We start from the raw sequence: 23,703 nt of genomic DNA, 5'->3' as shown, positions 1-23,703 counted from the left end.
AAAGAATGGGCAAAGCTCAGATGCAAATAAAATAAAGTAAGAATTAGAATGTTAATAACAGGCTAGGTATACTTTAGGACAAAAAATATTAAATGAGAAAAATAAAGATACTTTTATAATGCTAAAAGACACAATTAACAACAAAAATAGTCGAAATGCTAATATTCAGACACCCTAACTCTCACACTAACTCTCAATCCAAACTAGGCCAAGTGAACAAAGATAAGGAAATATTTGGGCTAAACAACATAACCAATAAAGTCAATCTTCTGAGTATGTATCTAACTTTCCATCCTGACTAAATGGAATACACTTTCTTTTCAAGCACACGTGGAAATGTAAAAATAAATATTAAGTGACCTAATGTAGATGCATCCCATAATACTTTGTCCTTGGAAGATACATTAATTGCAATGCCTCATCTAGGAGCCAGATCAAATACCACCTCCTCTGCAACACGTCCCCAACTTCCCCACATGTCTTTCCTCTAGGTACACATTGTATCATATTTGCTTTCAATTGTTTTATGATTACTCATCTAGTGGTCTCTCCCCACAACAGACAATGAGCCTTGAAACAAATGTCATATCTTATTCATCTTTGTGATCCCTGCCTCCATTACCTCACCACCTTCCCATTTCTCCTGTAGATCAAGTGCATAAATGGTACTCAAAGAATATCTGCTGAGTTGACTAAATAATCCCTGTAAATGTACTGCACATTATAGGGACCTTTTCAATGAGTAATCTTACCTCCCTAATATTTATTCTAATTCTGGCTCTCTCTGTCACTAGCTAACTAGAGAAGACTTGGCAACTTTATCTGGTTCTGGTTATCAGGTTTTGTTCTTATTTTAAAGGTGGATTGTTGCATTTGCAGATTTAACATTCTTAAATTTCCAAGCACAATTACCACACTATTTAAAGATATGAATAACTTTGATGAGAGTGATGGAATAGTACAAAACTGATTCATCAAATAACTTGGGGAAAAAACTACAATTTTTATTAATAGATGATGGATAATAACATTTATATTCATAGATAATAATTCCAGCCATAATGAAGTAGCAGGGATCAGATTTACTCTCCTGACTTAAACAAGTAGAAAACTGGACAAAATGTATGAAATAACAGTTTTCAGAATGAGACAACAGGCAGCGCAGGATTGTGATCTTAAAGAAAAGGAAAGCAAATGAAAAGAGCCCTGGAATCACCCAGCTTTTGCCTGGCGGCACATTCAAGACCACAGCGTAGGATGAGCAACCCTACACAGAGCATGGCATTCTCTATGAGTTTGAGGAGCCGAAGATCCGAGTTCACAGAGTCTTGGAGGGCTGGAAGCTGCAGGGCAGAGTTCTGGGGAAGAAGGAACTATACAAAAAAATGAAATTAAGAAATTCAAATGGCACTTCCTTCGAGTCTTTGCTGAATATTAAGACACACATGTGTAGGGTAGAACTCCACAAGATCAGACAGTAGCGTGACTGGGAACTGAATGGGCCCACAAAGGGCTAAAAATCATTTTAGTTCCCACCAATTAAAGTGAAGACTCCTCATTGGTCACTCAAGGCATTCAGTAGAGACTCTAAAAGGGCCACATCTTACTTAGTAATGGAGTTAAACTATCCCTAAAGACTACTTTAGACATGCCCTAACAAAGCTTGAAAACAAGCCTCAAAAGAATCAAACCAAACGGCAAGTGACTTAACTGCCTGCTACAGCAAAGCCCAGCACTCTTTAAAAAAAGACGAGGCCGGGCGCAGTGGCTCACACCTGTAATCCCAGCACTTTGGGAGCCCAAGGCAGGTGGATCACGAAGTCAGGAGATTGAAACCATCCTGGCCAACATGGTGAAACCCCATCTCTACTAAAAATACAAAAATTAGCTGGGTGTGGTGGCACGTGCCTGTAATCTCAGCCACTCCGGAGGCTAAGGCAGGAAAATCCCTTGAACCTGGGAGACGGAGGTTGCAGTGAGCCCAGATCGTGCCACTGCACTCCAACCTGGCAACAGAGTGAGACTCCATCTAAAAAATAAAATTAATAAAATAAAAAATAAAAGAAGACAACAAAATCCAAATACTCAACAATATAAGATTATAATGTCCAGTATCCAAATAAAAATTACTAGACATACTAGGAAGCAGGAAAATGTGACCCATAATCAGGAAAAAAATCAGTCAGCAGAAACACACCCAGAAATGACACAAATAATAGAATTAGCAAACAAAAATCTTTTTTTTTTTTTTTTTTTTTTTTGCCTACAGGCACGTGCCACCACACCCAGCTAATTTTTGTATTTTTAGTAGAGATGGGGTTTCACCATGTTAGCCAGGATGGTCTCGATCTCCTGACCTCGTGATCTGCCCGCCTCGGCCTTCCAAAGTGCTGGGATTACAGGCGTGAGCCACCACGCCTGGCCGGCAAACAAAAATCTTTGAACAGTTATTACTATGTCCAAGTATTTAAGGAACACATGAAAATAGGAAAGAACAACAGATATAAAAAAGAATCAAATAGAATTTCTAAAGATCAAAATACATAATCACTGGATGGGACTAACAGCAAATTAGACACTACAGAACAAAACAGAGAACTAGGAAACAGTAAATGCTAAATCCAGTAACAGAAGCCTTTGTTGCTTCTGCCATGACTAACTGGTTAGTAGACTTTTTCATTAGGGTGACTGTCCCTGAGGAAAGGGTCCAAGTCTCCCAATTGTCTTACTGACCATAGCACAGAGGAATATGCTGATCGAATTCTCTCTCTCTCTTTTTTTTTTTTTTTTAATTTGAGACAGCGTTTCGCTCTGTCACCTAGGCTGGAGTGCATAGCACAATCATAGCTCACTGCAGCCTCGAACTCATAGACTCAAGAAACCCTCCTGCCTCAGCCTCCCAAGTACCTAGGACTACAGTTGCATACCACTATGCCTGGCTAATTTTTTTAAAAAAATTTTTTTGTAGAGATAGGGTCTCACTATGTTGCCCATGCTGGTCTCAATCTCTTGGCTTCAAGCAGTCCCCCTGCCTTGGCCTCCCAAAGTGCTAGGATTACAGGTGTGAGCCACTGCACCCAGCCAGCTTTGTACTTCTTTAAAAAAAAAAAAAAAATTAACCTTTCTTTTTAGGAAAACCCGACTAATTGGTATTCTCAGGTTTATACATGTAAAAACATATTTGCATATGAAAGGTAATGTACAAAAGCTAAAATAGTTGAGTAGGATGATGATGAAATTTAGGCAATTGCTATTATTTGGAATATTCTCGAATAGTGTTTATTAAAAATGTAAAGTACAGACATGAGAAGCCCTAATCATGTGCCATAAGTAACAATGCAACATAATAAAGACATTAAAAATCTCAAGTTTGGAATAAAAGGCTTTTATTCCCACTGAATTCCAGAGTGGGTCAGACCCTGGGACACATGCCCACTCATATGAGCCTGCTTTGTATTAGAAAGTTAAAAAAAGAAAGAAAGAAAAGAAAATATGTCTTTATCAGTCAGAAACCAGCTTAGGTAAATACATGAGGTTCAGAATGGAGTGAAGCAAAAGTATGAAATTAAAGGAATGATATGTCCCTCAAACACAGAAGTGCTCTGTTAGCTTTATTTCTGCCTCTTGAAACTCTAACCGTTCTCCCCAGTTGCAATCATTTAAGTGTGTGTCTTTCTTTCCCAAAATACTCATGTTCTAGGAATCAGGAACCCTGTCTTTTTGTTCCATGTGAACTCTCCTATCGTGCATGGCTAGCACAACACATGGCATCTGGTAGTTTGTCAGTTACGTCTGTTGAATATGTGACTATCCCAACTGCAGACTCTACAGAGTGTCTATCCAAACGCCTTCCTTACAAACTGCCCCACCCTCCTGCTGGGGTTCAAAAGGGCCCTGTGTCCTGGTTATCTACCCACTCCTCTGCAGGAGGAAATAATAAAATAATTGATATTTCATAAAGATGGGCTAGCACAAAACATGGTAAGAGAACTCACTTGGGAATTTGTGGAAGAGGCTCAAGTGGAATAAATGTATCAAATTTCTTTTCATAAGGTGCTCTGAAAAACAGAAAAGGCAATCATAAAACTGGTATGCCATCTACAGCAAAGTGATCAATACATCATTGCATTCAATAGAATGTCCTGTTTTCCGATTTTAATTTTCAAGTATGGACTTCAAAACTGTAAGAACCGCAAATTTTATTTTATTTTATTTTATTTTATTTATGTTTTGAGACAGGGTCTCACTCTGTCCCCAAGGCTGGAGTGCAGTGGCACAATCTCAGCTCACTGCAGCCTCAACCTTCCAGGCTCAGGTGATCCTCCCACCTCAGCCTCCCAAATAGCTGGGATTATAGGCATGCACCACCATGCCCAGCTAATTTTTTGTATTTTTGTAGAGAAGGGGTTTTTTCATGTTGCCCAGGTAGGTCTGGAACGCCTGAGCTAAAGCAACCCTCCAGCCTCAGCCTCTCAAAGTGCTAGGATTACAGGCATGAGCCACTGTGCCTGGCCCACAGATTTTATTTTATTTTATTTTGTTTATTTTGAGATGGAGTCTCACTCGCTCTGTCACCCAGGCTAGAGTGTGGTGCTGCAATCTCGGCTCACTGCAACCTCCGTCTCCCAGGTTCAAATAATTCTCCTGCCTCAGCCTCCTGAGTAGCTGAGATTACAGGCATCTGCTACCGTGCCCAGCTAATTTTTGTATTTTTAGTAGACACAGGGTTTTACCATGTTGGCCAGGCTGGTATGGAACTCCTGACCTCAGGTGATCTGCCCCCCCTTGGTCTCTCAAAGGGCTGGGGTTATAGGCGTGAGCCACCGCCCCCGGCCCACAGATTTTAGTTGTGATCATTTTTAGTCAGCATCATTACATTTCACATGGTTAATTTTTTAAAACAATGTTTTAAATGTAATACACCAACTACCCAGCACTTTGGGAGGCCGAGGCAGGTGTGTCACAAGGTCAGGAGATCGAGAACATCCTGGCTAACATGGTGAAACCCTGTCTCTACTAAAAATACAAAAAATTACCCGGGCATGGTGGCAGGCACCTGTAGTCCCAGCTACTTGGGAGACTGAGGCAGGAGAATGGCGTGAACCTGGGAGGCGGAGCTTGCAGTGAGCCAAAATCACGCCACTGTACTCCAGCCAGGGCGACAGAGCGAGACTCCTTCTCAAAAAAAAAAAAAAAAAGTAATACACCAACTATTTTTCTTTTAATGTAATGATCCTCCCATTTTTCTCCATCACTTTGGTCTAAGTTTATTTCCAAGTTTAAGTCCACCCACATAGTAGTCACTATGGCCAACAATCTGATTCAGTATGAACATTTAAAAGCTTTCAAATCTGTGCTAATAGAGATAGGAACAAAATTAACAACCGCTTTTTTGTAGTCCAAGTCCTGTGTGCAATTTTAATTATACACATGCATCTGTGCAGACACTAATTAACTAAAGATGAGCTTTTCAAGGAATTTTCATCCAATCACATCTTGTTGACATCTATCCCTTTTAAAATATAATTTCTATGTAGTAGAGAGACACAATTCCTTTAAAGTTAACTATATAATGCTAGTATTAACATACACTTACACTGAAAAATTCACTGGTGGGAGCGTTGATCCTGCTTTGTGGAAGCCTCTACTCTGTTCTGGGTACATATATGGATTATCCCCTGGAGTTAACTTTGGGATTCCGTTCCTGGGATCAATATCTGTGGAGAAGGTTTGAAAACAAAATCATACAAGGGCTGAAGATGATCCACAGATTTGCTGTAAGTATTGGCATGACAATGGAAATAGGATATTTTAGTAATTTATTATAAATTACATAGAAGTTTCTCAAAGTTCTGTTTGTGATTATCTTGCCTTAAGGAGATGAGCCTATGTTTGGGACATTTTCCAGAAAGTGTTGTTATAACTACCTCACCCTGGAAAAGAATTGTTAGACTCAGATGGAGTGCTTTGGTTTAAAATATAAGGTGAATCAGAGGTCTCTTTGCAATGATCCAAAAATCTGTGACCTAATAATCTCTTGATTCCTGAGCATTAGTGCACTTTGAATCCCTGAGTCTTAGGAAGCCCAAGAAACAAATGTCCCTGGGGCGCTGCCTCTCTGACTGGGTCTGGGAAGGAAACCAACTAAGGATGTCTTGCTCCTTCTGCCTCAAGGACTGGGGCCATGCAGCAGTGGGAGGTGGCTTCCTGGAGAAGAGCAAGATTACTCAGCAGAGGCTTGTACACCCAGCTCAGCCCCTGCTAAAGCCCCGGGAACAAGAAACTAATTATGGGAGTGGAAGGCATCTGCCTAGTGCAGGGTGATCATTTAAACCCACATACCTAAAGTCCTTAAAATGGCCTATAAAAAACTTAAAATTAAAAATAAAATAAATAAATCAACCCACACACTTGACACCAGATACATCTCCTAAGAGAACAAGCCTGGACTACGAGAGTCACCACCCTTGGGCTCGGAAGCAGGGACATGAGGCTGGAAGCATGACCTCCATGTTTGCCACACACCCAGATTCTTCTAGCTAACTCGGAAAAGCCATCAGCGTGACAGGTGGGAGTTCTTGGGTTAGCGTAGTATTTAATTTTTTATCTTTCTCTTTCAAAAACCTTTTCAATAACTGACTGTATTACACGTTTGATTAGCTCTTCTGTGTAGTGAAACACACCCAATGCAGCTACACCCATGCATCGAGTGCCTGCTGGGTATGAGATGCTGAGGATTCAAAGCAGAGAGAGTGGAAGTTTAAAATATATACTGAATCCCCTTGAGGCCAGGAGTTCTAGACCAGCCTGACCAACACAGTGAAACTCTGTCTCTACTAAAAATACAAAAATTAGCTGGGTGTGGTGGCACATGCCTGTAATCCCAGTTACTCGGGAGGCTGAGGCAGGAGAATCGCTTAAACCTGGGAAACGTAGGTTGCAGTAAGCCAAGATCATGCCACATGCCTCCAGCCTGGGAAACAGAATGAGACTCTGTCTCAAAATTTTAATTAATTAGTTAATTAAATATACAGTAAATCCAAAACCTTTTGAATCCCAAACCAGGGCACTGACAAGTAAGAGTCAGGTGTTAACAAGAGGTGGTGGGAAGGAATTGGACTTTGGAGTCAGTTGCACCTGAGTTCATACTCACTCCTGTAATTTCTGGTTCTGTGCCCTTGAGCTATTTATTTAACCTTCTTAAGTCTTTGTAACCTCATGTATAAACTGTTTATTTCAAATGGCTACTTTGCAGAGTTATCATGAATACTAAATAATAATGATATGAGCACATAACAAGCACTCAATAAATAGTAGCAATTATTATTATTTGAAATCACAACTGGACTAATACCCCTCATCCCAATTATTTTTTAATCTGGAAGGTATGATTACTACATAGCTAAGGTATATACTTCTCCCCAGGGAATCTTATCTAGATGGGGAGACATTCGTAAAGACGAAGGTAACACTACGAGGCAGTAAATGCCATATACTACAGAAGAGTGGTTCCAAAATTTTAGCACACCTGAAAATCACCTAGGAAACTTGTTTAAAATGCAACCTTTAACCCAAGAAATTCTGTTTCAGAAGATCTCTAGTAGCTCCCAGAACCAGCATTTTTAATAAACTCACAAGTTGAATATGATATAGGTGGTCTAAGGAGAACACCTAGAAATAGACTATGGTGGCCAGGCGCAGTGGCTCACGCTTGTAATCCCAGCACTTTGGGTGGGCCGAGGTGGGTGGATCACCTGACATCAGGAGTTTGAGACCAGCCTGATCAACATGGTGAAACCCCATCTCCACTAAAAATACAAAATTAACTGGGCACGGTGGCACATGCCTGTAATCGCAGCCACTCAGGAGGCTGAGGCAGGAGAATCACTTGAACCTGGGAGGCAGAGGTTGCAGTGAGCCGAGATTGCACCATTGCACTCCAGCCTGGACAACAAGAGTGAAACTCTGTCTCAAAAAAAAAAAAAAATAGACTATCATAAAAGATATCACAAGATAACATCAGGAGGAAGAAAAAGAGCCAATGGTGTGGTATCTGCATAAGGTGTTACTTTTAGGGGGAAAATCTCCCAAGCAACACTTCTGAGACAACACATTTGTTTAAGCCATTAGGTACCATATGGGGCCTTGGTATAATTTCTGGATAGCTCACCAAGACAGGTGTCAGCCCAAAGTGCTGGCCACTATGCATCAATAGCTGATGGACCCATAACACCGCACGATCAGTTCTAATGCTTGTTTGTTTTTATACAGACCATCCAATTTCCTGGATGTAAAGACATTCAGGAGGTAGAAAATGGGACACATACACTTAGAGACAAATAACCATACGAGGGAGTGAACTGTTCACCAAGTAACTTAGTCTGCCCCACATGTCAGTGCCCCAATGCACTTAGGTAGAGCCATGTTCTGACTGATAGATTGTGAGCAGAGATGATATGTACCACCTTTAAAAAGAAGCATTTAAGGAGCTGAAGTGAAAAACCTTCCAGCATTTTCTCTTTCCCCTTCTATGGCAATCTTAGAAGCCACAGGTTGAGATGGAAAGGTCACAGATAAAAGCAGACAGGATCCTTGGAAAGGAACTGCCCTGGAGAGCTGCTGGATCCACAGTGGACTTTATAAGAGAAAGGAGCAAACTTTAGTGCTTAAGCTGCTGAAATTTCAGGGATTGTTACTGCGGCAGAATCTATCCTATTCTGACTAATACAGTATGCGATACTGTAGGAAGAGCTACACAATAGAAAATTATATTTTCAGACCTATTTCCCTACCACCTACAATCATAGATGGCATTTTGTTCTATGGCAACAACTACGCCTTTAGGGAACTCTGCCAATATCCTGGTTATGGCTGATGGATCACATTCAACCATTATTTAAAGATATTTTGATTGATTTTTTTATATAATAATGAGTTGCATTCCAGTTTAAAATGGCAGCTGGTTGGCAGTCCCTAAGCCTGCCTCTTCATCTCATCCAAGAAATAATGAGTGGCAGCCGGGAGTGGTGGCTCACACCTGTAATCCCAGCACTTTGGGAGGCCAAGGCAGGTGTTTGAGGTCAGGAGTTTGAGACCAGCCTGGCCAACATGGTGAAACCCCATCTCTAGTGAAATACAAAAATTAGCTGGCTGTGGTTGCACATGCCTGTAATCACAGCTACTCCAGGAGGCTGAGACATGAGAATTGCTTGAACCCAGGGGGCAGAGGTTGCAGTGAGCCGAGGTCATGCTAGTGCACTCTAGCCTGGGTGACACAGTGAGACTCTGTGTCAAAAAAGAGAAAGAAAGAAAGAAAGAAAGAGAGAAAGAGAGAGGGAGGGAGGGAGGGGGGAGGAAGGAAGGAAGGAAGGAAGGAAGGAAGGAAGGAAGGAAGGAAGGAAGGAAGGAAGGAAGGAAGGAAGGAAGGAAGGAAGGGAGAAAAAGAAAGAGTGGGGAGAGAATTTCACAAAGGAAGACGTGTCCAGTGTCAAGCTTGACAGTATCGAGTGCTGCAGTGAGATCAAGGAAGAGAAGAAATGGAAAAAGACCATTGCATTTGATGTTTAAAGAAGTCACTGTACACCTAAGAAGTAATCATACTAAAACGAATCAAGCCTGTAGATCCAACTACCACTTCACAGGAAGTACACAGGAAAGAGGAACCTGTTAAATGATACCAAGTGATGTAATCAGCAAAGTCCTGATCGTAGTCAACACTACAGGACAAGGCCTAGTTTCTTCACCAAACATATTGCAAGAAAAAAGGAGGGAGGACCTATATATTGAAAGAAACTTAAGAGACATACCAACCAATTTCAATCTGTGGGCCTTACTTGGATCCTGATCCAAACAAGCTAAATATTTTAAAATTATGGCATTTATGAAATAATAGGATATTTGGACACTGAATATATTAAGGAATTACTGTTGATTTTTAAAAATATGATATTAGGACATGGAATTGTGGTTATGTTAATAAAATAATCCTTATTTTTCAGAGACACATATGATATATTTAGAGATGAAATAATATGATGTCTGAAATTTGCTTTAAAATAATCCCTGGGAGGAGGGGTAATGATGAAACAAGTTAGCCAGGTATTGATCATTATTGAAGCTAAATGGATGAGTACATCGGGTTTCATTATGCTATTGTTTGAAAATTTACCTGATAAGTTTTTCTTTAAAAAAATATGGATTACCACTGGAGTTGGGGGAGGAAAGATGGAATATTCAGGGAAGAGGATATTGGAGGCTTCAAATATAAAGTTAATATTTTACGTCTTAAATGGAGTAAAAGAACACAAGTATAAGATAAGTATATCTTATATTTCATTCTATATAGTCAACAAATATTTCATAAATATATCATTGCATTTACTCAGTATTTATAAAACCCTAAAGGAAGAAGGGAAAGAAGAAATGAAGGGATGGAGAGAGGGAGGGAGGAAAGGAAAAAAAGGAAGGAAGGAAGGAAGGAAGGAAGGAAGGAAGGAAGGAAGGAAGGAAGGAAGGAAGGAAGGAAGGAAGGAAGGAAGGTAGGTCAGGATAAGGTGGCTTACTTTTGAGCCAGGAGGGCAGTGATAAGTGAAAATTAAGATTTGGGTCATTATGATAATCCCATTTACTTGTGATAGGTACTTGCAGCTCAAGAGTGCAGGGTAGGCTGGCTGCAGTGGCTCCACCTGTAATACCGGCACTTTGAGAGGCCAAGGCTGGCTGATCACTGGAGCCCAGGAGTTTGAGACTGGCCTGGGCAGCATGGAGAAACCCTGTCTCTACTAAAAATAGAAAAATCAGCCAGGCATGGTGGCACATGCCTGTAGTCCCAGCAACTTGGAGGCTGAGGTTGGAGGATTGCTTGAGCCTGGGGCTAGGGGGCTGGTGTTCAGAGCCGCAGTGAGCCAAGATGGTGGCACTGCACTCCAGCCTGGGCCACAGAACAAGACCTTGTCTTAAAAAAAAAAAAAAAAAGTGCAAGGTGCAGGACTCCTCACAGATTCCCATATCAATGACCACTCTCCCAGCTCATTTAGTAGGGTTTTCCATGTATTTTTCTACCCAAATAAATAAAAGCCTCAATTCTCAAAACTATTTGTCTCTGCTGTGAGTTTAAAAGTCTATTTTAAAACTCAAAACTGAGAACAGTCTACTTCTTTCTCTTTGTATTCCTGCTACAGCAATCCTATTTATTTCGGGAGCAATGGTTGCCTCCTACACAGGGATTTATATAGAAAAATGTGTCATAAATGGTCCGTTGGTACTCAGCAACTTTTGAGGGTCTTTCAGTAAGTCTATTATGAGTAGGTTGGGGCAAAGAACTCACTGAGCTACAAACCAAAGAGATACAGATACACAGGTAGATATATATTCATTTCAATAGCTTTTAATTAAATCAGCAATAAAATAAAAACATGCACTTCAGGCTGAGGGTTATGGGATGTTTTCCTTGTGGAGAATATAAAGTACAATTTAAATGTGTATGCCAGGCAGCATCTAATTGGAACATAAATTCTTTTCTTCAGACTTCAATGGAGGTTTCTATTAATAAGGATCTGAGAGAACTTATCTGATGACTTAAATGTCACATTTGCATTTTATGAAATTCAGAGAAAAAAGAAAATGTGGATCAGCATCTGTTGTGAGTTCTTTGCCAAAACGTGCAGCCTGCCAACTGTCCCCTTCACTTTTCTGTCTTCCTGGCTGCACTAGGGGAACACGGTGACTCTACAGGGCTGCCCCCAGCTACAGAACGCAGGGCCTATAGAATCACTAAACTTGAGAGTTTTTCGGGGACTGCACAGTCAAGACCCAGAAAGAAACATCACCGTATTTCTTTTTCCCAAAGCACTTGTCCACCGTCCTCTCTGATAGAGACCTCTTGTTGCCGAGGAAGACTCCATTAAAGAAGCACTGCTTTCCGACATGGTAAGTGTGGATGTTGCTGCTAAACCTCGGGTAAAACGTCCACTCAGGACGATGCCCATCTTCTGCAAGACACCAGAAAGCCTTCCATTAGTGCTGCTCCCAGCCTCATAATGCAACTGGATGACAAAAAGCGGTGAAAACTCCCCAGGCACTATCTGGCTATACAACTTTAATTAATGTGTATAATCCCTTGGTTCTACATGAGAGACAGTGTGAAACTCTGTGGGACTAGACACAAAAGGAAGGGAAGTGGGGGGAGAGCTACCTAAGAGGCCTTCTTTGTTTTTGTTTGCTTGTTTGCCCTCTTCATCCTCTCCTTCAAAAATAAAGCCAGCTTTATGTTTGGCAGTTAAGTATTGGTTGGGAAGCTCAGATACAGTCTTCCAAGTACCTATGATACAATCTTCCCTCTGATAACTGTGTAGGAAAAATAGGATGCCATCAACCAGCAAATGGTTAGGCCAGTGCCATCCACATGGCACCTCAAGTGGATGAAACATGGTATTGGCTGCAACAATAGCATGCACATGCGCTACGGTAACACTGGGAAATGTACCTGTGATAATTTCAAATGAGAAAAGCTTCCTGAGACCTCAGGCTAGTTTCTGGACCTTGCAATGCCTTTGTTTTATCATCTGATACTTTTCCTGTAAGATTGCTAACAGTGACTTTAAACAATAAAAGATCCCCTAGCAGTTCTAGGGATGCTTGAGAAATGTGGGCTTTGGGATAGCCAAGAAGAGCATAGGATTTGAGGCAAGCAAGTTTGGGTTCTGATCCCATCGCTCTACTTCCTGGCCATGTGGCTTTATGGATGACTGAATGTCTCAAAGCCTCAGTTTCCTCTTCTGTAAAATGGGTATGTCTATATTAGCCACATAGATCTGTATGTATTGGCACAGAAAGAGGTCCATGATCTATTTATACCAGTTTGTATACTAACCCATTTATTTTACATCTACATATGTACACGTGTGTGTATATACACACACACATATACATTTCAAAATACAGGAAAAATATATATCAACTCTTCACGGCTATGAGGCAGAATAGGGATATTGTTGGAAAACATTGGGGAAGGGTTTTTATACTCTATATACTTCTATATTATTTTAATGTCTTTCTGCAGTATTTTAATGGGTTTTATATAAAGGCATTGTATTTTTGAAAAACATATAATAGCTTCCTGGCAGAGGTGTTGTGAATTTTGAGATAAAGTATATCAAATGCTTGACAGTTGTGGGCCTTCAGTGATGGTGGTCAACAGTATGGTAGATTTCTGAAAAGACCTGGGGCACAGAGGCATGTGGAGGAGGGTCTGTGACTTACTTGTCTGCAACTTAAGCAGGCTGAATTCCTCAGGATACTTATCCTTTTGGACTTGAGGCAATGACATTTCCGAGGAGTGACCAGAATGTGAGGAGGAGGGTTTCTGATCCAAGTCAGCAGTGGTGCTGGAAAGAAAGCAGAAGGATTCTTCCACGTGTTTAAACTGGTAGTTACAGCCTGATCTCACATAGTTTACCCTAGAATTGCCCTCGCTTGTGAGAACTGGGACTACTCATCTATAAAAAGTCCTTGAGCATATCATTTATGTATTCACAATTTAAGGGGACTGAAACTTATTGAAAAGATGGGCATTCAGTGGCTCACGCCTGTAATCCCAAAACCTTGGGAGGCTGAGGCAGGTGGATCACTTGAGGCCAGGAGTTTGAGACCAGACTGAACAACATAGTGAGATCCCATCTCTACTGATTTTTTAAAAGTGTTTAAAAATAATTTGGTGATTCCTCAAAAAGTTGAACATAGAATTACCGCAAGACTCAGCAATTCTCTTTCTAGGTATACACCTAAAAGAACTGAAAACAGAGATTCAAACAGATACTTGCATGTGAATGTTCTTTGCCGCATTATTTATAATAGCCAAAATGAAAACAAGCCAAGTGTTCATAAAGAGAAGAATGGATAAGCAAAATGTGGTACATAATACGTACAATTGAATATTATTCAGCCTTAAAAATTAATGAATTGGCTAGGCATGGTGGCTTCTGCCTGTAATCCTAACACTTTGGAACGCTGAGGCATATGGATCACTTGAGCTCAGGAGTTCGAGACCAGCCTGGGCAACATGGAGAAACCCCCTCACTACTAAAAATACAAAAATTAGCCAAGCATGGTAGTGTATGCCTATAATCCCAGCTACTCAGGAGACTGAGGCAGGAGAATTGTTTAAACCCAGAAAGTGGAGGCTGCAGAGATCTCACCACTGCACTCCAGCCTGGGCAACAAAGTGAGATCCTGTCTCAAAAATATAAGAAAAAAATAAAGGAATGAAGTAGTGATGCATGCTAAAACATGGAGAGCCTTGAAAACGTTATGCTAAGTAAAATAAGCCAGACACAAAAGGACAAATATTATGTGATTCCACTTATAAGAAATATCTAGAATAGGTAATTTCATAGAAAGTAGATTACAGGTTACCAGGGGCTGAGGAGAGGGGAGAATGGCAATTTATTGCTATATGGTCATAGAGTTTCCGTTTGGAGTGATGAAAATGTCTGAAAATAGACAATGGTGATGGTTACACAACACTATGAGTGTAATTAATGCCATTGAATTGTACACTTAAAATGGATAAAATCAGGCAGGCAGTACTTTGGGAGGCCAAGGTAGGAGGATCACTTAAGCTCAGGTGTTTGAGACCAGCCTGGGCAAAATAGTGAGACCTCATCTCTACAAAAAAAATTTTAATTAGCCAGGTGTGGTGGTGCACACCTGTAGTTCTAGCTACTTGGGAGGCTGAGGAGGGAGGATCACTTGAGCCCAGGAAGTGGAGGCTGCAGTGAGCAGTGACTATGCCACTGCACTCCAGCCTGGGCTACAGAGTGAAATCCCATCTCTTTAAAAACGTTTTTTTAATGGATAAAATGGCAACTGTTGTGCCATATATATTTTACCACAATTTTTGGAAAGGAATGATATATATTACAACATGTATGCACCTTGAAAGCATTATGCTAAGTGAAAGAAACCAGACACCAAAGACCACATATTGATAATTCCATTAATATTACATGTCCAAAACAGGCAAATCTATAGAGACAAAAAGTAAATTAATGGTTGTCTCAGACTAGAGGGTCAGAAAGATGGAGGTGCGGGGCAATGATTGCTAAAGGGTATGGATTTCTTTTTGTGGTGATGAGAATGTTCTAAAATTGATTGTGGTGATAGTTGCACAACTTTACGAATACATTAAAAGCCATCAAGTTGTGTACACACTTTAAGTGGGTGACTTTTATGGTACGTGAATTATGTTTAAATAAATCTGTTACCAAAAAGGCATGTTTAATAAAACCATTAAATGTAAATAAAAAATCAATAAGTATATAGAGAATATGAATAAATAATCAAAAACAAACCTAGACTGAAATGATTACAATAATAGAGCATTATGTTTAGCGCTGAACTTCCTAGCAGTTTATAAAGACCCACAACAAACTTTTATAGGTGTCAGCAGAAAATGCAATCACTTCTGGTTTAAATGGCTTTGTGTCTGAGACCTGGCCTTGGACAGTGTTTTCAGGTACAATGATCTGTTATAAAGTCAAAGGATCTTTTTTCATAACAATGCATCACTCATATTTAAATGGCATCAAAGCAACTTCATATTGCTCGTCTTGTCTGCTCCCTGCTAACAATCCTGTGATGTAGGTAGGACCAATAACTCAGTGCCCCCACCCCTGATTCAGAAGATAAGCAATTTTGGAGGTGTGTTAGTTTCCATCACGAGAGTACAGCTGAGGACAACTGGAATTGGGGTTCAATGTCTCAGAACTGTCACTCTCTTTTGCTTATCCTGACACCTTGGCTTCATTTTTGCCAATTGCAGATGAGCTTCTTCACAAGAGCAAAAAGGCCACTGACAGCCCAGATTCAAATTCTCATGTCTTCCAACCAATTTTTACCCCTATCTCCTATGTGAAAAATTTCAGGGAAGGACTCACTGGCTCAGCTTAGATCACACGTTCTCCCTTAAATCAATCACAATCAGGAAGTGGAGACAAGTAAGATGATGGTAGCTCCTATTCAGAATACTCATTAAAACTGGGTAGGCAGGAGTTTGAGACCAGCCAGGGAAACATAGCAAAACCTTGTGTTAAAATATTTAAAAACTGGGTAGGGAAGGGCCGGGCATGGTGGCTCACACCTGTAATCCCAACACTTCGGGAGGCCGAGGTGGGTGGATCACCTGAGGTCAGGGGTTCGAGACCAGCCTGGCCAACATAGTGAAACCCCGACTCTACTGAAAATACAAAATTAGCCAGGTGTGGTGGCATGCACCTGTAATCCCAGCTATTCAGGAGGCTGAGGAGGGGGAATCACTTGAACCCAGGAGGCCAAGTTTCCATTGAGCTGAGATGGTGCCATTGCACTCCGACCGGGACAACAGGAGAGTGAAATTCCATCTTAAAAAAAAAAAAAACTTGGTAAGGAAGGAGTGAAAATCAATTCCCCAGAAAAAGGAGAATAGCATAGATGACGCCACTGGAAAGTCAGTGGAAGCCGAGCAGCTTCTACAATATGTGCACACAGCAAGCCATTGGAGAAAGCCACTTCAAGCAAAGGAGGCAATGTGAGCAAAGGCATAGAAGGAAGAAACATCAGGGAAATTACAACATTTGATGTGGTTGTGGCAGGAGTATTGGAGATAAAACTGGAGAAGAGAAGGAGACAGATCTGGAGAATTTGCAGTTCATATGAGGGGGGACTCTTTTTTATCAAGCTTTAATGGGATATCATTAAATAATAGTAAGCAAGAACATGACATGGTCACATGTGGTTAGAAAACTCTAGAAGCTATAAAAGGAATGAACTTTGAGAATATAAAACGTAAGTCAGGGAGTCCATTTAGGAGAGTGTAGCAGGCAGCCTCTGACATGGCTGCCAATGATCTCTGCCTCTTGGCATTTATTCCCTCCTGTAATCTTCTCCCTTTGAGTATAGGCTAGACCTACTGACTCACTTTCAACAAAGAGAAAATAGTAAATGTTATGGGATGTCACTTCCCAGGTTAGGTTACAAAGAGACTGTGGCTTTTTCTTGTGTGCACTCCTGCTTGCTCATGAGGAGAGACAGCTGTTATGTTGTGAGTTGCCCTCTGTAGAGACAAGGAACTGAGGGAAGCCTGTGGGCAACAGCCAGTAGAGAACTGAACTATCAGCCCCAGCAGCCTGTGACGAAGTGAATCCTGCCACCAACCATATGAGTGAGCTTGGAAATGGATCCACACCCCCCGCAGTTGAGCCTTCAGATAAGTCCACAGCTCTGGCCAACACCTTGACTGCAATCTTGTGAGAGAGACCTTGAGCCAGAGGCACCCACCTAGGTTATACTCAGATTCCTGACCTGTAGAAAATGTGAGATAATAAATGTTTGTTGTTTTAAGTCACTAAGTTAGGGTGACTTGTTGTGCACCAATAAATAACTAATCAAGAAGGTATTACAGTGGTCCAGGTGAGAGATGATCAGGGCCTTGAGTGGGACCACGGTAATACAGATGGAGTAGAAGAGATGGACTTATATGGTGTTTCAGGGCTTGATCCCCAGTTGGATGAGCTGGAGGAGACAAGTATGACCTGTCAATCTATACCTTTGGGGCTGTATGAATACCGAGATTATCAACTGAGACAAGGAACACAGAAGGATTTGGTTTGTGAAGATGGGTGATGAGAAGTTCAGTCAAGGCACGTTGAGTTTGGAGGCCTGTGGGACATCAGGTGGAGATATCTAGAAAGCAGTTCAATTTATCAATCTAAAGCCTGAGGGTATGTCTAGACTGGAGCTTTAGATTTGGCTACACACGCTTTGACTGAGTTAGGTCCTCCATAACCCAGGTATCATGAGCGATAAAGGGGACTTATTTAGGTGGGAATTAGGAATGCAGAACTGGCAGCAATCACCCAGTTCCCCATCCTACAGGATGTGAACTTCACAGTCTGGGCTTTCTTTCCCTCCCAATACATGGACCCACTGCTGCTGCTAGTGGTATACATCTGTTGCAGAGGACCGAAAGAGGCAGAGCTTAAGGATTATTGCCAGTCTCTTCCATGTCTAGTGCTGGGGGCAGCAAGTCCACTTGGAGCAGATTTTATTATATAAAGAATCACTTGAGCAACTTCCCTTAACTTTGACTGAATAAATCCACTTCTAGGAATTTACTTTTATAATATAACCAGAGATGGGCAAAAGCCGAATGTAGAGGGATATGCATTACAACACTATTTACAATAGCAGCTCTTTAAAACTATAGGTCACTGGTTAGATTGTGGTCTATTCATCTGACATTTCAGCACTGTAGTCATTGAAAACTGTGTTCTTGAAAAACACTCACAGGTATGAGAAAATTCTCTCCGCATATTGCTCAGTGAAAAAGCTGCCTTTATAAGATGTCCTTCAGTAAGTGAATGAATAAATAAACTATGGTACATCCAGACAATGGAATATTATTCAGCATTGAAAAAATGAGCTATTAAGGGGTGAAATGACATGAAAGAAACTTAAATGCATATTATTGAGAGAAACCAATCTGAAAAGGGTATATACTATACGATTCCAACTATATGTCATTCTGAAAAAGAAAAAACTATGGAGACAGTAAAAATATCTGTGGTTGCCAGGGGGTGGGAGGGGTGGGAAGGGATGAATAGATGGAACACACAGGATTTTTGAGGACAGTGAAACTACTCTGTATGAAACTATAATAGTTTTTTCTTTCTGTACAAAAAAAAAAATTAAAAATTAGCTGGGCATAGTTTATAGGTGTGAGCCACCATGCCCGGCCATGTGACTTTTTTTTTCTTTTTTTTTTTTGAGATGGAGTCTCACTCTGTTGCCCAGGCTGGAGTGCAGTGGCACAATCTCGGCTCACTGCAAGCTCCACCTCCCAGGTTCATACCATTCTCCTGCCTCAGCCTCCGGAGTAGCTGGGACTACAGGCGCCCGCCACCTCGTCTGGCTAATTTTTTGTATTTTTAGTAGAGACAGGGTTTCACCATGTTAGCCAGGATGGTCTCGATGTCCTGACCTCGTGATCCACCCGCCTTGGCCTCCCAAAGTGCTGGGATTACAGGTGCAAGCCACCGCGCCTGGCCGTGACTTTTATTTTTAATACTGTCTTCACCTGTTCAAATTTTCTACAATAAGCTTAAATTACTTTCATTGTAACAAAAATTATTAGAAAAGCATTTGAAACCTTTTATTGGAAAAGAAATATAAACAGGGAAAGTACATAAAGCATAAAGACAGTTTTACAACTAAATACAAAGCCAACATCCTGGTCAAGAAACAAAACGTTAGCCTGGCACAGTGACTCACACCTGCAATCCCAGCACTTTGAGAGGCCAAGAAGAGAAGATCGCTTGAGCCCAGGAGTTTGAGGTTAAAGTAAGCCAAGATAACACCACTCTACTCCAGCCCAGGTGGCAGAGGGAGACCCCTGTCTCTACCCAAACAAAAGAAACAAAATGTTGCCAGTCCTTCTCTTCCCCACTCCCCAGAAACCATCTGTGTGTGTCCCTTTCCAGGAAAAGTAACCACTATCCTAATTGTGACTCTTACGATAATCATTTATTTGCTTTTCTTTAAGTTTTACCACCCATGTATGTATGTACATATCCCAAAAACACACAGTTTCACTTATTTTTGAACTTCATAATAGCAAGAATTTACACAGAACTTGCTGTGTGCCAGGAAGTCTTCTAAGCTCTTTCCAGGTATTAACTCAACTCATCCTCACAGCAATCCTATAAACTATCATCAGCATTTTACAGATAAGAACACTGAAGCCCAGGGAGGTGAAGTAATTTGCTCAGATTCACACGGATACTAAGTGGCAGAACCGGGATTTGAACCCACACAGTCTAGCTCCAGAATCCATGCTCTTGCCAAGCATACCATGCTACCTCTCAGACTGTTGGCTTCTTGGTCAGAATATCCCCCAAACAGTGACAGCTCTACACCAGACCCTTACTTACTCTAGGTAAGCAGACACTCTGGGGAGGCCTGGAGGCTCACGGACACTTGGGCCTGTTTCCACAGAAGATGAGGAACTGACACTTTTGCCAGAGGATGCTGTCTTGGCAAAACATCCCTTAGATTCCAGAAAATCACTGCAGTTAGCACCTGCAACACAGAGATATCACCATCTAATTATATTATTGAAAATACATTCTGCCCTATTTTGTTTCCTAGATTATAAATCAATTTTTAAAACAGCTAACATTTACTGAGCATTTACCTTGCACTGAGGATTATGTCAACACCTTATACATGTTATCCCATTTAATCCCTATAACAATCAACAGGCATAGGTATTCCTTATTATCCCCATTTTATGGTTGAGAAAACTGAGGCTGAGAAGGTTAAACTTGCCTATGATCACATAAAAAGTAAACATCTAGGCCGGGCACGATGGCTCATGCCTGTAATCTCAGCACTTTGGGAGGCCAAAGTGGGTGGATCACTTGAGGTCAAGAGTTAGAGACCAGCCTGGTCAAAATGGTGAAACCCGTCTCTACAAAAATACAAAAACTAGCTGGGCATGGTGGTGCACTCTTGTAATCCCAGCTACTTGGGAGGCTGAGGTGGGAGGATTGCTTGAACCCAGGAAGCAGAGGTTGCAGTCAGCCGAGATCACATCACTGCATTCCAGCCTGGGCAACAGAGACTCTGTCTCAGAAAAAAGAAAACATCTAGGCTCATATTTGATTACAGCTCTGTGACACTAAAGCGTGAGATCCTAACCCCTGTACTAGACTGCTTGCCCCTACTCACAGTTCACATTCTGTGAACTAAGTGGAAGACCTAGGATCTGAAGTGAGCTGTATAGCACTGTATATTGTATTAGGCATCTCAATATAATTTTCCAAAGGATTTGTTCATAGAAAAACTGATGAATATAATGGTGATCACAACCCAAAGAACGCCCTCAAAAATTTCTGTGGGTTCCCCTCACAGTTCTTATTCATCTTGTTAGCATCCATAACAGTGCCTGGCACAAAGCAGGTGCTCAATAAATGTTTGAGTGAATAAATGAAAAAGAATTATAACTCCCCAGCCACCCACAGTTACAAGTAAGGGAGTCCTGAAAACCAGTGAGTGTCAGACAGAGACGAGTACCCATTATCTTCACTCTGCCTATACTACTAATACTTCATGAAAGTCAATTTGTTCTGTTATCATTTCCTACAGTTATGTACCTCATCCAGCCACAAAAATAAAAAGTCCGATGAAAAGATTATGCATATTTCTTTATGCATCATTTCATAGAGCACTGAAGCTCAATAGATGGCAATGTAACCTCTAGTAATGAGAAAATTGTAAGAAATAAGAGTCAAACTTCTCTGATTCTTGAGGACATTTTTAGACTGACTACTATTCCACCTACACAGTATCATGCTTCACACATATAGAGTCATCTTTTGGTATTGACAGGGGATTGGTTCCAGGACCCCCGCAACACAAAAATGCAAAGATGCTCAAATCCTTTATCTGAAACAGTGTAGTATTTGAATATAACATATGCACATCCTCCTGTATGTTGTACTATAAATCATCTCTAGATTACTTATAATACCTAATATGATGCAAATGCTATGTAAATAGTTGTTATATATTTATTTGTATTATTTTTGTTGTTATACTGATGTTTTCTTTTCTTTTCTTTTCTTTTTTTTTTTTTTTTTTTGAGACTGAGTCTCACTCTGTCACCCAGGCTGGAGTGCAGTGGTACGATCTCAGCTCACTGCAACCTCCACCTCCAGATTCAAGTGATTCTCATGCCTCAGCCTCACAAGTAGCTGGTATTACAGGCAGCTGCCACCACGCCTGGCTAATTTTTGTATTTTTAGTAGAGACAAGGTTTCACCATATTGGCCAGGCGGATCTCGAACTCCTGGCCTCAAGCAATCCGCCCGCCTCAGCCTCCCAAAGTGTTGAGATTACAGGTGTGAGCCATGACACCCAGCCTTGTTGTTTCCTTTTTGAATATTTACTATGGGCAGTTGGTTGAATCTGCTGATGCAGAACCTGTTGATATGACTGTATACTATAAACGATGCAAACTCCCACCATCTAGCAGCAGGACTGCTACTCAGACAGTTTTTTTATCCATTTCCTCTCAAATTTCATATCACAAGTGAATAATATCTTTCCCACTCTTATCAAGTCCCAATCTATCACCAAACCTTTCACTCCTAAGAGGACTTTGCCTGTGACTTTACAAAGCTTAAAGTTCAGCTGAGCTATTTCCTCCCTTCAAAATCCTCTCACTCTGGGACTTCTCAGGACATGGCACGAGGCCTATCTGCATCAGAATTACCTAGGAAGCCTGTTTAAAATACAGATTCCCAAATTCCATCGCAGACCTATTGAATTAGAATCTCTCCAAGTGAGACCTGGGAACCTGCATTTTGAATAAGCCCCTACCCTCACCCCTGCTCTTCATTTAGGCTCACGTTTGGCAGTGATCTCCTTCTTTAAGTCTAGTTCCATCACTGTATTTTATCCCGTTCCACTTCCAGATTCCCAACTGTACAGAACTTCCTGAATTTGCCCAGTCATGAGAATCCCCTTGGGCACTTGTTCAATATGCAGACTCCAGGCCTCTGACTCAGACCTACAGTCTGGGAGCCAGGATATTTAAGAAGCACCTCAGGTGATTCTTAGGGTCAGCCAAGTGTGGGAAGTGCTGCTCTGGAATATGCCCCAGAGCCTAGAGCAGCCCCCAGCACAGTGAGGGCCAACTGGTTGCTTAAGGTGTAACTGGGATGGAGCCAAGCCCAGGGGAGGTGGCAGGAAAGCAGCAGAGCTGTGAGGACGTGAGAACAGGTCCCCAGTAATCAAAGGAAGAACCACCCATATACAAAGCCACAAAAGAAGTATCAACAATACATAGACCACACTCTCTGACCACAATGCAATACAATTAGAAATCAATAATAAAAAGACAGCCAAAAAGTATCCATAAGCTTGGAAACTCAAACCAAGCTTCTAAATAATTCACATACAAGAATAAATCGTAATGGAAATCATGAGGTGCCTAATGATCAATGAACATTAAGTACTGTATATCAAAACTTGTGGGATTCAACTAAAGCGGTAATTAGAAATCTGAAACCTTAAATGCACATGCTGTATTTCACTGAATATAAGGCATCATCAATTGTAATAGCATTGTTATTTTATGTATCACAAAGAACAAAGGCTGCCAATTAAACTATGACACATGTTTTCATCACTTAGAATTTTTATTTTATACTTATTGAGGCATTCTTTTAGATTTACTTACAGATTTTAATCACATATCACTCATGCACTGTATAAAGAAGGAAATTATAAGCAAAATAGACTGGTTAAGGCATTCTTAAATCTTATGCACATTCAGAAGTCTGACTACTAAATCACTTTCAACTCAATCATTAATGTCCACATTTTCCACCTAATACTGACCTAAGATTTCAATTAAAATGTGAGTTGAGTGATGCAGCATTTCTTTCTTTTCTTTCTTTCTTTTTTTTTTTTTTTTTTTTTTTTGAGCCGAGTCGCCCAGGCTGGAGTGCAATGGAGCGATCTCAGCTCACTGCAATCTCTGCCTCCAGGGTTCAAGAAATTCTCCTGCCTCAGCCTCCCGAGTAGCTGGGATTACAGGTGTAAGCCACCACGTCCTGCTTGCTTATTTATTTATTTATTTACTGGAGACAGAGTCTCCCTCTG

At 41.0% G+C, this 23,703-nt stretch overlaps 1 protein-coding gene across 3 annotated transcripts in view; it reads right to left on the bottom strand.

The window, feature by feature from the left end:
• SPATS1 (spermatogenesis associated serine rich 1) overlaps positions 1-23,703 on the bottom strand; it is a 35,690-nt gene that overhangs the window by 6,000 nt on the left and 5,987 nt on the right. For 2 of the 3 annotated variants that reach the window (XM_050786986.1, XM_050786985.1), the window contains exons 3-7: positions 19,965-20,112; positions 13,261-13,385; positions 11,829-11,990; positions 5,597-5,717; positions 3,996-4,058 (exon numbers count right to left, since the gene is read on the bottom strand). In XM_050786986.1, the coding sequence (XP_050642943.1) occupies positions 3,996-4,058; positions 5,597-5,717; positions 11,829-11,990; positions 13,261-13,385; positions 19,965-20,112 (619 nt within the window). The remainder of the gene's footprint in view (positions 1-3,995; positions 4,059-5,596; positions 5,718-11,828; positions 11,991-13,260; positions 13,386-19,964; positions 20,113-23,703) is intronic. The other variant, XM_050786987.1, reaches the window with a different exon arrangement.

The sequence above is a fragment of the Macaca thibetana genome, chromosome 4, assembly GCF_024542745.1.
Source record: "Macaca thibetana thibetana isolate TM-01 chromosome 4, ASM2454274v1, whole genome shotgun sequence".
In the NCBI taxonomy this organism is placed as follows: domain Eukaryota; kingdom Metazoa; phylum Chordata; class Mammalia; order Primates; family Cercopithecidae; genus Macaca; species Macaca thibetana.
Note: the sequence above shows the minus strand (reverse complement) of the source record. Positions and strands in the feature narration are given on the sequence as shown.